The following is an 18077-nucleotide window of genomic DNA, read 5'->3' on the forward strand; positions in this document are numbered from 1 at the left end:
ACTTGTTATCGACTTTATGCTTGAAAATTCAAAAATAGGTATTTTCTTCCTCACTTCTTCGGTCTATTGTCAAACCGAGAAGGATTTTTTGTCTGTAAACTTTCTTTTCTTTTACGGACTTTGTCGGATTTTTTCACCAATTTATGCTTTTTAGGATTTATTATCGTCCATGTCCCTGTCTTTATCCTAAATCGATCTAATTTTAAAGGTTAAAAAGTGGTTAAATCGAATTCTTCCGCTTATTGAGACTTTTCATGGCTGATGGACCGTTGAACATCACCATTCAAGTAAATTTGTATGCTGAAACCGATATAATCATACATTTATTTGGCTTATATATAGCGTTTAACAGAAAGGCATGGGGAAGGTACCCCACCTCTTCCGAAATTCATAATATATACATAACAACGGCAAACATTGAGCTTTTGTCGCAAATTTTATGGAAATCCCTTCAGTAGTATTGGAGTTATTACATATTAATAAAAACAGGCGTGGTCGGACCTATAGGCCCTAAAGAAGTACCTAGATTGTAGATTAATCCGATACATGCATAATTTTTGCAAATATAACGTTTTTTAAAAATATCGCATAGGGAGGTACCCCGCTCCCTCTGGAATTCAATAAAATATGTAACCTGTTCTCGGGGGGCGTGGTAAACTTTTCATTCCAAAAAACCTAAGTTGGGTTATGACAGCATTTGATTTGTATTCATAAAGGTAAGGCGTTTTTTTCAAATATGCCCCCTTCAAAATTCAAGAAAATATGCCCGTACATTCTCTGACATTTTCAGGAAAATCGGTTCAGTAGTTTTGTAGATGTAATATGTAACATATTTTAAAAAGTGGGTGTGGTCAAGTCATTGGATCCTAAAAAAGTTGGTAAGGTCTTCCGAAATAGATACATTCGCAATTATTGTAAATATAACATTTTTAAAAAAGTAACCCGCCCCTTCCGAAATTCAACTGAATTTGTAGCCTATTTTAAGCGGGGCCATCTTTGTACATTCCCTGGCAATTTCAGGAAAATCGGTTCAGTAGTTTTTGTAGAAATGATAAAAATTAAAAATTGAAAAAAGTGGGCGTACATTTTCTTTGCATAAAAAATATCGAAATCGGTCCAGCCGTTCTCAACTGATGCCATGACCAACGAACGACATTTGATTTTTATTTTTAAAGATTTAAAAGTTTAGACAAATCGCGATTTCCTTGAAAATCCCTTCAGTAGTTTTGTAGATATAACCAAATTAGAAAGTGAGCGTGGTCGAATCTTAAGTCCCAAAATAAGTACGTAAGGTTCGAGACACAATCGCCATTGACTCGCAAATAAGTTCCGAAACCGATACATTCGTATTTGTTGCAAATATTGCATTTTTACAAAAATAGGTCATAGGGGAAGTACCCGCCCGATCCGAAAGTCAAAAAAATATGTAACCTATTTTTGTCGGGGACCAACCCTGTACATTCGCTGAAAGTTTCAGGAAAATCGATTCAGTAGTTTCGTAGATATAACATACTTAAACAAGTGGGCGTTGTCCAGTCTTAATGCCCCAAATAAGCACGTAAGGTCGGAGACACAATTGCCATTGACTCGGAAACTAATTTTCAAAGCGATACATTTGTAATTGTTGCAAATATTGCATTTTTACAAAAATAGGGCACAGGGGAGGTACCCCGCCCGATCCGAAATTCAACCAAATGTGTAGCCTATTTCTACAGGGGGCCATCACTCTACGTTCCCTGAAAATTTCAGGAAAATCTGTTGAGTAGTTTCGTAGATATAACATATTTATAAAAGTGGGCGGAAACGTGGGCGTGGCCAATTTTTCTTTGCATAAAAACCTTAACTGGACTATGACTAACATTTCCACAAAAAATTATCCAAATCGCTCCAGCCGTTTTCAACTGATTCAATTACCAACAAACGACAATTGAGTTTTATATATAAAGATTTTCTATATTTTATATTTTGATGCCCTAGATGGAGTTTTTCTCATGTGGTTTTTTCAAAAGATAAGCTCTACTAGTTAAGGCCAAATTCCTATTCATTTCTGAGATAAAGGCCTGATTAATGCAAAAACGTGTAGATTTAGGCCGGTTTAGATGAGGCCTTAAAATCCGAACTGGATCTGACAGGACAAAACCCTACTAGGGTTTTTGTAGTCTAAACATGTATTTTCAAAAAATTCATATTAGAAGTGTTTTGCATTTTCAGTGTTGCATAGTGCTAATCTTTGAATTGTATATTGGGAATTATGGATGCACATATGTTCTTTTTTCCTGCTTTGACAAAGGACTTTGTGACGACAAACGAAATCAAAAAAACAAAAAAAAACTGATCGGAAACAGATTCTCTTCTTCGTCAAAATCTGAACAAGAATCAGTCGGATTTGCGGACTAGAATATACCCTGAATCTGTGTGAACTGAAATTTTCATCTATGGACAGGTCGAATAGGGGCCACACAACCAAAATCCTTTAACCCAAAGCTATGTATTAGGACATTTTCAGAATTGTGTAGCCATTTTCGGACGTATGAACTTGGCGGTCACAAGAGTTGCTGAGAAGGTACCTGAAGAAATGGACCGGACCGACATAGTTCATTTTGGAAGTAGATTTTATTTTGGAAGTCATTCCTTTTTAAAGATTTTGTTCCCACCAGTCATATCAGTTCGTCACAGAATATTTTTCAGTTTTTTTCAGGAAATATGGACTTGCCCACGAAAAACACAATACCGTTCTAAACCCAAGGAATACCTTCAGTAAACATTTCTAAGGATCCTCGAACAGACCTTAAACTGCATTTAACAACTATTTTGATGGTTTTTGAAGGATGTACCGTGTCGTGCGCACCAGTCACTACACATGACGGCCGTAGGTGTTCTTTACAGCTTTCGGTCCATTTTCTCAGAAAGTATGGACTTGCCCCTGAAAAACTTGTACTGTAGTAATAGTGGCCCCGATAACACTTGTTGCAAAAAAGGAAAGCGTTTCCAGAGACGCCTTTTTATTTATTAATTTATTTATATCATATTTTTACTTATAACTAAATTATAAACAAAAAGGAAGTGAAGCCATGACTACTTAGGTCTTCAGCTTACACTTATCCACTAATTTATTGTCGAGAGAGGTCTTAAACTGCACATCTCTGAACATTTTTGAAATACTCAGTGGAAGGTTACCGAAAGAATGGATTGATATGGTCCATCTTCGAAGTTGATCAAAATTTGGACAAAATAAAACGAAGGTCAAATTTTGGACCGATCTGTTCGAGAATCATCGTGTCCTCCACCAAGACGGACGAACATAGCTAAGTCGACTTCAAGTTTTCTGAAACAGATTTCTTCCAAACACACTTTGGCCCTAAAACCATTATTTCGATGAGGTTTATTTTGACTAAAGGCTGAGAGTATAAAAAATGTAGATTGGGAAACATTTTGTTCGTGGATTTTTGCTTAGAGAATGTATACATGTATTGATCTTGGGTTGGACGCCAGAATTTCATTTTAAAAGAATTCAAGACTGGTTGCCAGAGTTTTCCTAGCTCCTGATCAATTTATGAGAAGATCCACGATCGGAAACCAGAATCCGACGATTGGACGCCAAAATAGTCTATTTACATAAACGATTGGGCAATAGAATTCGTCATTTACATACCCGCGATTAGGTGCTAGAATTTCATGATTGATAGACTCACTATTGCTCAGAATATTTTTTTATCAAGAAAACCACTATCTGCCTTCAGAAAATCTTTGTGAAAAGATCTACGATTGGACACCAAAACATCTTTAGGGAAATAACGATAGTTGGTTTCTTTATGACAATAAAAACGATTGGACACCTGAACTTCCGAAATTGAAAAATTGACCATACTCTGGAATGGAAAATTGAAGCCTGAAACAAGGGGAAATTGGCCAAGAAATCTTACGCCATTTTAATTAAAAAATAGTAATGAAAATTATTTCATCAGTAAAATAAGCCTAAAACAAAGTTTAAATCATTGCTAAATAATAAATTTTCGCTAACATTAACTTTAAAAATTTTGGTCAGGTGGGCCCCCCGAAATGAAATCCTGGCTACGTCCCTGCCCTATATGCCGCATTTTTCTCTTCGGTAGCAGCACGACACTCCTGGTCATACCATGAATTCCTTTGTAGAGGTCTCTGGAATCCAAGTATTGATTTTGCGGCTGATTGCATGGAGTGGGCAATGATTTGCCATTGTGTTGTTATGTTATCGGGACAAGGAGTGCTCTTATTAAGCAATTGAGCTAGTTGAGTGGAATATACTGTGGCAATCTGTTGTGTTTGCAGCCTATCGATGTCCAACTTCCGCGTTGTGTCTGTTCGTGCTTTATTTGCAACGTTTAGACGGGCCACTACCTTGTTGCAGCAAAGGTACGTGCTGCAACAAGGTAGTGGTCTGAATCAATGTTTGCGCCTCGGAACAATCGTAAATCCAACACGTTCGATGAATGTCTTCCATCTATCACAACATGATCAATTTGATTACTTGTTCTTTGATCTGGAGACAGCCAGGTACCCTTATGAATATAAATCTGGTACTGCTAAGTACCATGTTTTTTTGCAGCTGCAAGTCTATCAGCCTCATACCATTGCCAGATGTTTCACTGTGGAGACTGAATTTCCAGACTGTTGGGCCAAAATATTCTCCTTTACAATTTTGGCATTAAAATTGCCTAGAATGATTTTAATATCATGGGCAGGGCAACGGTCATATGTTTCTTCTAAGCGCTCGTAAAATATATCTTTGGTCTGTTCGTCCTTGTCTTCAGCTGATGTTGAAGAATTTAGCTTTTAGTCGAATTGCAGCAAGTCTTTCATTCACTGGCTGGATACCAGCTGTTTTAGCCTCCGACTAACTACGAATCCGCAACCAAACTCGTGCTTTACGTCATGGCAGCTATAATACAGTGCATCACCTTTAGGTTTTGTTGTGACGCCTTCCTCAATCCATCGTATTTCCCGTATGGCAGTAATATCGGCCTTGCACTTTTCAAGTACGTCTGCCAATGCGAAGACTGCACCTTCTCTATAAAGAGTGCGAACATTCCAGGTGCAGATTCGGAGATTTCCATATTCCTTACCTGGAGACCCTTACTAAAATAAAACGCACAATATTTTTCTGTTATTTATTTAAAAAATTATATATTTTTTCATCTCTTTTTCACTTTATTAAATTTTCGTTTGTTTTGTTTTTCTTACAAAATAAATGTTCATATTTACTTTTAATATAGATGGTATATTTAAATTAAAGATTATGTATACTTAAATGCGTAAATACATACATGTATATATATATAGAGATTTATCTTAGAATATTATTTTTCTATATTTTTTCATTTCACTTAATTTGAGCATTACATTTCCTCAACTGGTTGTGTTCATATCAATCAGTGTTGCAATAAACCATTTTTTCGTTTTTTATAACATTTGGGCTGAAAAGTCATTCAATGCTGAGTAGGTTTTAATATTTTAAGAGATTTTTCGTTAGTTTATCTCACCCGAAATGGTAAAATTTAGGAAAGGCAGTTTGAATTTTTTTTTAATTTCATTGATACCAAGAAGTTGTTGGGTATGGTTCCCTACGATTTGTAAATTTGAATGACCACCCACAGATTATAACATTTAAAGCAATTCCCTTTGAAGACCAACTTTGTATGCAAAAATTTATTTTAAATAGCATTGAAATTATCGAGAGGCACTGGAATGATTTTGGTTGTTTGTTGTTCAGGAGAGAAAAATTTTAACTAAAGGGCTGTTTACACCATCTATCAATGTCGTATGAGATGTCAAATTTTCTACCTGCGAATGTTGTACACATAGTGTGACCACTATGAAAATTTTCATCTATCAAAATGATTTGGCAACTCATATGTAAATTTTTCATTTAGGGGGCGCTCTATTTGATACGGCATTCTCGTATGTAAACACAAATTAATCAGCTGTTTTCTGGCATTCTCAAAAAAAATTGAAAAACAAAATCTTTTAAAAAAGAAAATGGAGAGTTATGTATATTTAAATATTTAGAAAAGTAAATAAATGGTGTTTATAATGTTATTTTCAGATCGATTGGTCGAAAGAAGCACTCTTGGAAATGATTGCTTTGTGCCAAAAACATAAATGCCTCTATAACCCCAAAAGCCTATTATACCACAACAAACATGCTAGATATTCATTTTCCTTCAACCAAAATTAAAATTTGCGCAAATTTGCAACTCAACAATAAATGTAAACAATGACAAAAACAGCTGTTTTTATATTTATAGGTTATGTCATACGAAAATAACACTTGTAGGTATGAACGCACAAATTGAATGTTGTACGTATGACGTCAATTTTGACAAACATAGAGAATGTCGAATGGGTGAAAGAAATGACAGCTCATATGACATTGATAGATGGTGTAAACAGCCCTTAACACGACTTTTCAACCCATTATACGGTTTTCAATTATTTCACAAATTTTATATATTTTTTGTTTTATTATTTTTAAGGTAATCCTTCTATACACTTGTACAATTTTTAACACGTTTTATTTTGTTCTTTATAATTTTCAATTATAATACAATAGGATTTGCTTACTATTTGATTTGTTTTAAATAATATTACAAAATATATTTAAATATATTATTTTTCATTATTTTCTTTTTTGAAAGTGGCACTATGAAACACAAAAACTTATAAATAAATCAGGTTTATTTTGTGGATTTTGTTGTTGCTGTTGTAGTTGTGTAATTCGTGTGTATTTGTATTGTGTATTACGCTTAATCCTTTTGTATTTCCATTTACTCTGTTTTTTTTTTCGGTTTACATACATTACCTTAAGGATTGTTGTTGTTCGTGTCTTACGTGTTGTTGCTGTTGTAGTGTTGTTTTGTTTGTGTTGTGCTGTATATATTCTAATTATAAGTCCTCTAAACTTGTTAATATTTTCATGAAAAGTTTCCACGAACAATTTGTGAATTCCAACATAAATGCACAAAGCTAATTAAGACAAAACTCGTTGAGAAGGATAATAATTTTAAGGTGTTTGTTGAACTTGCTGACGACCATGCAGATATTTCGGCATCATTTGAACTCATAAAGTTATTAAAGAAATCTGAAATTGAAAAAGAAAAAAAATTGCATAAATTTATTGTTTGTTTAGAGATAAATTATATAAAATTATGTTAGAACTTTTTGATACAAGGGGCAGAGGAGTTTTAGTGTTGCACACAAGGTAATTGCAGTTTATTATTAAAGGGATATTACGTAATATTTCATAAAACTATCGTTTAATTAAATTAATAATATTTAACTATTGATGGACCTTGTTGATGCAAGACTTTGGATGTGAAGTTATGTGAAGGTTTAAATGTAGACGGTCGCGTCTACATGTAGTCCGGTCGAAATAGACATGCGTATAAGGGGGAAATAGCAAAAATTCCCACAAAGCTGAATTTTGGTGGAGAGCTACGGTTGGCGATTATAAGCATCGTCCTAAAAGTCCCCATAGATCACATGTGTGCAAAACAAGTTATTCGGAGTCAGAGGTCATTTTTGGAGGCATTATTCAGTTTTTTTTTTTTATTTTTTCTCAAAAACGGTAAGACTTAGCAAAAGCTTTTTAAAAAAGACACCATTTTCGAGATATCGTGATCTAAAGGTCAAATAAAAAATTAGCCGCGTAAGTACATTATGAGGCGAACCGGTTAAAGTAATGACACTATGTGTTAGATACTTCCATAAGCTTTCAAACGATATCCACTTTGCAATAATCGGTTCAGTAGAACCGGGTCTAAACCGGTTTTTAAATTTGGCCTTTCGGGTCGAATAACCGGCGAACCGGATCCGCAACCGTTGAAAATTATACATTTCCGTAATCAGCGCAACAAACCCTACCTTCTGACAAAACTTGAAAAAAATCGGAGAGTTTTCGTTGGGGTCGTTCCCGTTGGGCTTACAATTACACATGTGGGTTAAATGGGCTATATTTGCATAAAATTACTCTAACATTGAATCACTCTACTAAACACGCTCCGATTTTGTTGGATTTTTTTTAAATATAGCTATAATTTCGCTCTTCAAGAAAATATATATTTTTTGGGGGAGAGACCCGGTTACTTCGCTTATTTTAGCCGGTTCGTATGAATATGTGCATATTTCCCTTATAAGTGCATAAAAATCATGTGTTTTTTAGAACAGCTATATCTCAAGAATGGTTCCTTTTAGGGAAAAATTATAAAGAACAAACTTGTACATAATTTTTTTGTCTACAATATTTACTTTAGTCACTTCTTGATTAGATCAACCGTTTTCAAAAAATAAATCCGAAAACCTAAAAAACTATTAAAATTTGACCTTTGACCCCGAATAACTCTTTTTGCACACATGGAATCGATGGGGACTTTTAGGACGTTGCTTCTAATGGCAAACCTCAGCTCTCCACCAAAATTCAGCCCTGTGGGAATTTTTGCCATTTCAATGTCTATTTTGACCGGACTAATGGTGTGAATAGAAGAATACCCAAGAGATATATATTAGGTAGCAGCGCTGACAAAGAGTCTCGTAATAAACGTGCGAGTGCCATTGGTTATGCAGGTCTTTCTTTGATATTCCATAATAAAAACAAGTAAAAACCCGTTAAGTTCGGCCGGACCGAACTTTTTATACCCTCCACCACAAAATAAATATTAGTTAGTTTTCTTCCTGTACATAATTTTAAGTGGAGACATTTTGGTCAAAAAGTAGTTAAAATTCTCAAAATACCTAAAACTATACCAAAACATGGACTTATATTGACAAATTTCAGTGAAAAGGTGTTGTGACTGCTAGGAAACCTCAAATAGCAAATTACGGCCGTTCGGTTAAAGATTATGGCTAAAATTGGGAAGTACCGTTTTATGGGGGCTATACTGAAACATGGACCTATGTTGGGGAGATATTTTGTGACCACTGGAAACCTCAAATGTGAAATTGTAGGTAGTTCGGTTCAAAAATATAACTAAAATCCTCAAAATACTGAACACTGTATGGGGGCTATACCTCTGGAAACCTCAAATGTTAAACTACCCAGCAAAAAAGTCCTCCCAAATTCATGGGTTTTGTAAGGGATTTTTGGCAGCCGTAACTACTCACAAACCCCCTTTCTTCTTCATTATTTTTACAAGGGCATGTCGCACTCAGTTTTTAGTTATTTTATGGCCACTAGAATAACTAGTTATTCTGTGGCCACTAGAAGTTGAAAAGTAAGGTGAAAACAATTTTATTTTTAGAACAGTTGATGTAGAGAATTTGTTTTTAATTTCATCACACTTCTTACTTTTTTACTTTATTTTATTTCGCTGTCTGTCCGAATTGAACCCACGAACCCTTTGATTTCTCCAAAGACTCTACACACTGTGCCACGCACACGAATATTAAGGGTTGCTTAAGAACTTAAATGTGCAGTGCACATGTGCACCACGAATTGTTATTTTTTAATTAACAAAAACTCGCGTGCCGACGGTGAGCGTTGAACACACAACTCTAGGATTTATAGTCGGACACACACACACACACTGTGTCACCATCCCCATTACTTAGTGAGGAGTAAAGTAAGTAGGTTTGCCTTGTAAATTTTTTAAGAAGTAACCCATTACTTTTCAGATTACTTGTAATGCGCAAAGAAGCTTGTTCTCATTACTTTGTAATGGATTACGTAATGACTAACGGAACCGAATTTTTGCTGGGTACGATCCTCGAGCATCCACTGAATCAGCAGTGTGAAAGTATCCAACATTTATAGCGCTTTAAGTGACCCTAACGATCATAATACGAGAGCGTAGTAGTTAACAGTGTAAATTTCATACAAATTTCATGCATTCTTTGGTGGTGGTTTTATTTTGATGCTTTGGAAGCTTTAGGAGCGGGTTTGTAGAAAAATATTGTACATTTCTGATTGAGTTAAGGTCCAAAAATTATATCAGACCTTATTACAAGGTAATTCCAAGGCTTCCGCATGTAATTTTCCCTTGGAATGCTGTGAAAACTATAAAATTTATGAGAAATCTCAGGAATTCGTATATTTAGCGAAGCTCAGGAGCATATATTATGCACAAGAACAACTTTAAAGCGCTCTAAGATCTCAAAGTTATTAGTCCCACTGTATTTTCTGCGGTTTCATAAACTACCAGACTGAAAAACTCAAAGAAATCTGCAAGGGTCCGCTTTTACGAGCTATACGCGAAGTCTGACCATAAATAACGGCAATTAATCCACAAATATGTTCCTATTTTGCCTAAAAGATATCATGAGCAACCAGAGGCATTCGCTAAAGCAAGAAAATGTGAAATTTGTATTGTTTATTCCATAAATTTTACGGTAATATCCATATTTCATTGGGTGTATGTACACGTTTTCCCTATTAATTTTTTAGTTGTTATAGAATTTACCGTTATTCGTATTATTGAATATATTTTTGTTGTATCTAATATTGTTTATTAAGGATATGAAATAGAACTATATACTTTGATTTTCATAAAAATGCTTCCTTACACTTAAATCCCGAGATTTATAGGGTGTATGTAGACTTTTTTGGTTGACTGTATATATTCTTGAACAGGGTAAAATACTAAGTCGATATAGCCATTTGCGCAGGTCCGTCCATCTGTTGAAATCAAGAGACAGATCTCAATTTTTATACCATACACCACACTGTGGTAAGGGAAATAGACACATAGTTCATTTTAGGGATATACATATAATCACTTTCTGAGTCGATTTATGCATGTCCGTCCGTCTGTCCATGTATTGTTGTTCGCAACGTACAGGTCGCATTTTTTGTCCGATTCAGCTGAAAATTGGGTACTACAATTTTTTTTAGCCATAGGAAGAACGCTATTGCTTTTGGTGAAAATCTGTTTAGATTTGGATATAGCTCCCACATATATTTTCGCCCCATTTCACGTATTTGCTGCTCCAAACACGCTATATTCGTCCGATTTTGATAAAATTTTAATGTGTGACTGAATTCGGTCTACAAATAAGTGTGCCAAATTATATCGAAATCGGTTCAGATTTGGATATAGCTCCCATATATATTTTCGGCCGATTTCACGTATTTTCTGTACCACACATGCTATATATGTCCGATTTCGATGAAATTTGGAATGTGTGACTGAATTTGGTCTAGAAATAAATGTGTGACTTAATTCGGTCTAGAAATAAATGTGCCAAATTATATCGAAATCGGTTCAGATTTGGATATAGCTCCCATATATATTTTCGGCCGATTTCACGTATTTGCTGCACCAAACACGCTATATAAGTCCGATTTCAACGATATTTGGAATGTGTGAACTGAACTGAATTCGGTCTGGAAATAAATGTGCCAAATTATATTGAAATCGGTTAAGATCTGGATATAGCTCCGATTTATATTTTACATATTCACAGTGGTGTAGGGTATCACATAGTCGGCCCCGCCCGACTTTGATCCTTTCCTTTAGGATAGAGCTTTTGTAATTTGGTATAGCAGTTTCTATTACTCCTAGGATGTTTGGTATTGTAAATGGACTACATCGGTCCACGTTTTGATATAGCCCCCATAGAACCGTACCACCCTATTTTCGGTATTTTGAAAGTTTTAGCCTCATTATCACATCGTACTGGCTCAAATTTGGTATTTAGTCTTCGTTGGGGGTATACAACTTTCGATTTTCGGTGTTTTGAAGGTTTTGGAATCAATATTCCTCAGAAATGCCTGAAATTCGGTATTTAGTCTTCGTTGGGGGCATAAAACTCCCCCTATAGGTCCAAAACTTCGGTAAAGATCAACGTTACTATATCCCCCATGAAACAGCACCTCCCTATTTCCAGTATTTTGAAGGTTGTATTCTCAATATTCCACCGAAATGTCTGAAATTTTGTATTTGGTCTCCATTTGGGGCATTAAAAGTTCCATGTTCACCTGACCAAATTTTTGAAAGTTCATGTTAGCGAAAATGTCTTATTTAGCAAAGATGTAAACCTTATTTTAGACTTATTTTACTGATGAAATAATTGTCATTACTATTTTTTTTAGGCTAAAGAGGGTATTTACACTTTGATACGACCAAAACTGTGCCTCATCGAAATAATGGTTTTAGACCCCAAGTATGTTTGTACGATATCCGTTTCAGAAAATTTTGAGTAGATCTAGCAATGTCCGTCCGTCTGTCTGTCTGTCTGTCCGTCTGTCTGTCTGGTTGGTGCGCACGATAACTCTAGAACGGATAAATCGATTCGGTTTAAATTTTGGGTATCGAAATAGTTTGTCCATATTCGATTTAAGTTCGAAGATGGGCCATATAGGTCCACTGCTTCAGGTACCTCCCCCACAAATGTTCAAAAATTGTCGCAAAACTAGTGCGCACGATTTGGTCCATACTTTGCACATCGTGTAATTTCTACCAAACTTAGATGAGGTTCCAATATGGACTCAATCGGTCCACTCCTTCGGGTACCTCCCACACAAAATTTCGGAAATGTTCAGTTTAGGACCTGGTCTCCAATCGCTTTGATTTTTGTTTACGCGAGTTGTATTCGCTGTCCTCTATACGACGCTGTAAGTTTCATTAGGGACAAGTCCATACTTCCTGAGAAAATAGCCTGAAAGTTACAAAAAACCCTATGACACCGTGTGTAGTGGTTGGAGCGCAAGATAACTCTCGAACGGATCTGCCGATTCTGTCCAAAATTTGGCTTTCGTAATATTTTGTCCAAACTTAGTTCAAGTTCAAAGATGGATTATATCGGTCCACTTCTTCCGGTACCTCCCCCACAAAAGTTCGAAAATGTTCGGAAAATTTGTGCGTACGATAACTCTTGAAAGGAGTAACCGATTTGGTCCATACTTTGCACATTATGAAATTTCTACCAGACTTAGATGAGGTTCCAATATGGACTCAATCGGTAAACTCCTTCGAGTACCTCCCACACAAAATTTCGGAAAAGTTCAGTTTGGGACCTGCTCTCGAATCGCCTTGGCTTTTGTTGTAACATCTTGTATTCGCGGTCTCCTATACGAAGGTACAAGTTTCCTCAGGGGCAAATCCATACTTCCTGAAAAAATGCCTGAAAGTTGAAAAACAAACCCTATGACACCATGTTTATGGGTGGAAGCGCAAGATAATTCTCGAACGGAAATGCCGATTCCGGCCAAAATTAGGCCTTCGTAATATTGTTTCCAAACTTACTTTAAGTTCGTAGATAAGCCATATCGGTGCACTCCTTCAGGTACCTACCCCACAAAAGTTCAAAAGTATTCGGAAAAATTGTGCGCACGATAACTCTTGATGGGAGTGACCGATTTGGTCCATACTTTACACATTATCATAATATCTACCAGATATAGATCAGGTTCGAATATGGACTATATTTGTCCACTCCATCCCGTACCTTCCACACAAAATTTTGGATAAGTTCACTTTAACACCTGGTATTGAATCACTTTGATTTTTGTTGAAGCAACTTACATTCGCTGCCTCAATAACGATGGCAAAAGTTGTTTCAGGGGCAAGTCCATACTTCTTGAGAAAACAGCCCGAAGGGTGTAAAAACCCCCTATGGAACCCCCATGGTCTATGTCGGTCCATTCCTTTAAGTGCCTTTCCGCAAAATTTTTGAACTTTAATCCTAATCAACATTTTTGTCGGTTCATACGACCAAAATTTTGAAACCCCCTAAATACATAAGTTTTTTGTGAAAAAGTGTTTTAATTTGCACAGGCTGAGAGTATATCTCTGTCGGCAAAGCCGACTGATACTTTTTTACTTGTTTTAATTCAAATTGCGTCAATTGTATCTTGTTTTTAGAACTTTTTTGACAATATGTCACAGTTAATATATGGTCAAAACAATGAATATATTAACCCTTTCGGTGCTTCTTTTTTGTTTTTGATCTGAAAAATATATTTTTCCAATTTTATATATACTTAAGCCCACTATATAAATAATCAAAAATAATTTTTTAACATTTTGTTTGGAAAACTGGTTTTTGGACACTATGCCATATGGCATAGAATGTATTTAAAGGAAAAAAAACAAAACTAAGATGTTCAAGTTTTTAATTAAATTTCATCTTATAGAAGACCAGGAGGCCTTATAGAAGAGGACGAGGTCTTCTTATAGAAGAGCAGAAGGTCATCTCATAGAAGAGCAGGATGTCTTCTCCTGGAAGAGCAAAAGGTCGTCTCATAGAAGGACAGGATGTTTTCACATAGAAGAGCAGGACGTTTGCATATAGAAGGGCAGGAGGTCTTTATATAGAAGAGGAGGAGGTCTTCTTATAGTAGAGCAAAAGGTCTTCTTATAGAAGAGCAGGAGATCCTCTCCTTGAAGAGCAGGAGGTCCTCTTCTTGAAGAGCAGGACGTCTTTTCATAGAAGAGCAGCACGTTTGCATATAGAAGGGCAGGACGTCTTCTGATAGAAAAGCAGGACGTCTTTTCATATAAGAGCAGGACGTTTGTATATAAAAGGGCAGGAGGTCTTCTTATAGATGAGAAGGAGGACTTCTTATACAAGAGCAGGAGGTCTGCTTATAGAAGAGCAGGGCGTCTTCTCGTAGAAGGGAAGAACGTTTGCATATAGAAGGGCAGGATGAATTCTTATAGAAGAGAAGGAGGTCTTCTAATATAAGAGCAGGAGGTCTGCTCATAGAAGAGCAGGACGTCTTTTCATAGAAGAGCAGGACGTTTGCATATAGAAGGCGGGAGGTATTCTTATAGAAGAGAAGGAGGTCTTCTTATACAAGAGCAGGAGGTCTGCTCACAGAAGAGCAGGACGTCTTCTCGTGGAATAGAAGGACGTTTGCATATAGAAGGGCAGGAGGTATTCTTATAGAAGAGAAGGAGGTCTTCTTATATAAGAGCAGGACGTCTTCTCATAGAAGTGCAGGAGACCTTATTATAAAAAACCAGATGGTCTTCTCATAGAAGAGCAGGGGCCCTTCTTATAGAAAAGCATAAGATCTTCTCATTGAAGACCAGGAGGTCTACTTATAGAAGACATGAAGGTCTTCTTTTAGAACATTTAAAGCCTCTTATAGAAGACCTAGGGTCTTCTTATAGAAAAGCTAGGGTCTTCTTATAGAAAACCTAGGGTCTTGTTATGGAAGATTTGAGGCCTTCTTATAGAAAAACTGGAGGACTTCTTATAGAAGACCTGAATGTCTTCATATAGCAGATCTGAAGGACTTCTTATAGAACACCTGAATGTCATCCTATAGAAGGGCTGGAGGTCAGCTTGTAGAAGACGTGGGGGCCATCTTATATAATATCTGGAGGAGTTATTTTAGAAAATCTGCAAGAATTGTTATGCATCATCTGGAGGTTTTTCTATGGTGGATCTGGAGGTTTCCTTATAGAAGACCTGGAGATCTACTTATAAAAGATCTGGAGGTCTTCTTATAGAAGACCTGGAGGTCTATTTATACAAGATTTGGAGGTCTTCTTATAGAAGATCTAGGGGTTTTACAATAGAAGATCTGGGAGTCAAACAAAGTGAAACATTTCCGTTGGGAAAAATCTATGCCATACGGCATAGTATGAAATATAAAAAATCTGGCAGCTACATTGAACTATATTTCGGATCTTTTTTTCGTTTTAATTATTAAGGCAATGATTATCTACTAAATTAAATACAAAAAGTTAACAAAAAAAATATTTTTGTTAATAAAATATATAAAATTATAAGATGGTATTTTCATGCAAATTTTAAATCGAACGAGGAGCGCTTGCTCTTTGAGACATAACAATGTATAGGGTCCACCAATCAAAAATTTTTGTCGAATTATTTTTAGATAACACTTCAGGGAAAAATACAAAATTATTAAAAAGAGAGTGCCCATATGTATTTTGCCTTAAAACGGGCTTCAAAAACGGGTTATGCCATATGGCATAGAATCACCGAAAGGGTTAATAATCCCATTTATTTTTGGGCGTATTATTAATCAAATAATTCACAACTACAGTGAATGTTATGAAATTCAGTGATATCACTTCGGACTTCACTTCTAGAAATTCTGATTTCCTATCTTAGATCTTCTCATTAATTGATCAGGAACAAGGGGAACTCTGGAATCCAGTCTTAAATTCTTTTAAAATGAAATGATGTCGCCCAATCCAAGGTCTATACCTGTATACATTCTTTTAGCAAAAATCTGTTTCGGAAAACTTGGAGTCGACTTAGCTATGTCCATTCGTCTGGGTAGCTGCCTGAAGAGCACGATAATTCTCAAACAGATCAACCGATTCGGTCCAAAATTTGGCCTTCGTGATCAACTTCGAAGATGGGCCATGTGTAACATAAGCTAATATCCTATGGGAACTAAAATCATTTCGGCCCAGGCCCTCCCCCTCCCCCCCTGACTACGTCGGTGCTGGGAACCTTAAACGTTAAATTACAGATAGTTCGGTCTACACATGTAGCTAAATTTCTGACAATTGACAATTTTCGGTGGAGAAGTTTTGTGACCATTTTGAACTTCAAATATCAAAAAATATGAAGTTCGGTCAAAAAGTAGTTAAAATTCTCAAAATACCTTAAACTATACCAAAAGTGGAAAGGTGTTGTGACTGCCAGGAAACCTCAAGGGGCAAATTACGGCTGTTCTTTTAAAAATTATGGCTAAAATTGGGAAGTACCGTTGTATGTGGGCTATACCGAAACATGGACATATGTCTACAACTTTTTTGGGAATATTTTGTGACCACTGCAAACCTCAAAAGTTAAATTGTATGTAGTTCGGTTCCAAAAAAAGGTAGCTAAAAACCTCAAAATAGTGAATACTATATGGTGGCTATATCAAAAAAGGACCTATGTTGACAAATTTTAGCGTAGATGTTTTCTGTGACCTCTGGGAACCTCAAATGTTAAACTACAGGTTGTTTGGTCAAAAATGTGGCTAAAGTCCTTAAAATACCGAATAGGGTGGTACCGTTATATGTGGACTATGTCGAAACATAGTCTTATGCTCACAATTTTTGATGGAGATGTTTTTGACCTCTCAGAACCTCAAATGTTAAATTACAAGTACTTTCGTCAAAAAATGTAGCTAAAACCCTCAAAATACCGAAAATCGTGAGGTACATTAATATGGGGCTATACCGAAAGATATGTCCATCTATGTTGAAAAGTTTTGGTGGATATATTTTACGACCTCTGGGAAAATACATATGTTAAATTACAGGTAGTTCGGTCTGAAAAGGTAGCTAAAATTCTCAAAATACCGAAAATCTGGAGGTGCCGTTATATGGGATATGTACAAAAACATGGACATATGTTGACAATTTTTGGTGGAGATGTTTTGTGACCTCTGGGATCCTCAAACTTCAAATTACAGGTACTTTGGTAAAAAATGTAGGTAAAACCCTCAATATACCAAAAACGTGGGCCGTTTATTGCAAAAATATAACGTTCTAGCTCAATTATTGCGGACGCTACTGACATTATAACAGACAGACATACATAGATATATGGTAAATAACAAAAATGTTTTGCAATCGATGAATCCGAGTTTCACCCTTTCAGATTTCGCGAACTGTTAACATATTCTATAAAGTATGACTACAATCCTTTAAAATGAAGTATTTTAGGAGGGATCCCATAATGTCGACCATTAAAATTAATTGTCTTGGAAGCTGTGTTGGCATCAATGTAGAAAAATGGGTAAAAATGGGTTGAAGCCAACAAGTTTTTTTATGTTCACATGCGATTTCTGGGAATTTCGGGGTTTTTTGAATTTTTTTAATAATCCGGACGCGCAAGACGATAATATTCAAAACTCATAACACGATTATAGAACTCATGATTCTACGTCGTTTGGTGAATATCTCACGAGTGTGCTCCTTACAGCATCCTAGTAATTGGAGTCTAAAGGCCAATATTTGATGCGTGAATATTTTTTAAAACCTATTTTTTGCGTTTAAAATTTACAAGTGCCATTCAATTTCATTTGTATCCCGCGTGAATTTAGTTTTTTTAAGCGACGGATCTAATAAGCTCATCCGCGATCGAATCCATCCACTAAAACCGCGGATATAGATACCCTGAAAATAGGA

At 35.9% G+C, this 18077-nt stretch overlaps 1 protein-coding gene across 1 annotated transcript in view; it reads right to left on the reverse strand.

The window, feature by feature from the left end:
* Positions 1 to 6648: 6648 nt before the first annotated feature.
* Positions 6649 to 18077, reverse strand: part of LOC141392792 (uncharacterized) — a 175422-nt gene continuing 163993 nt past the window's right edge. The window contains exon 8 of the mRNA XM_073965755.1: positions 6649 to 7117. Coding sequence (XP_073821856.1) covers positions 6951 to 7117 — 167 coding nt within the window. The 3' untranslated portion in view covers positions 6649 to 6950. The remainder of the gene's footprint in view (positions 7118 to 18077) is intronic.

Source organism: Musca autumnalis, unplaced genomic scaffold (assembly GCF_047663935.1).
Source record: "Musca autumnalis isolate F117 unplaced genomic scaffold, ASM4766393v1 scaffold_2, whole genome shotgun sequence".
Taxonomy (NCBI): Eukaryota; Metazoa; Arthropoda; class Insecta; order Diptera; family Muscidae; genus Musca; species Musca autumnalis.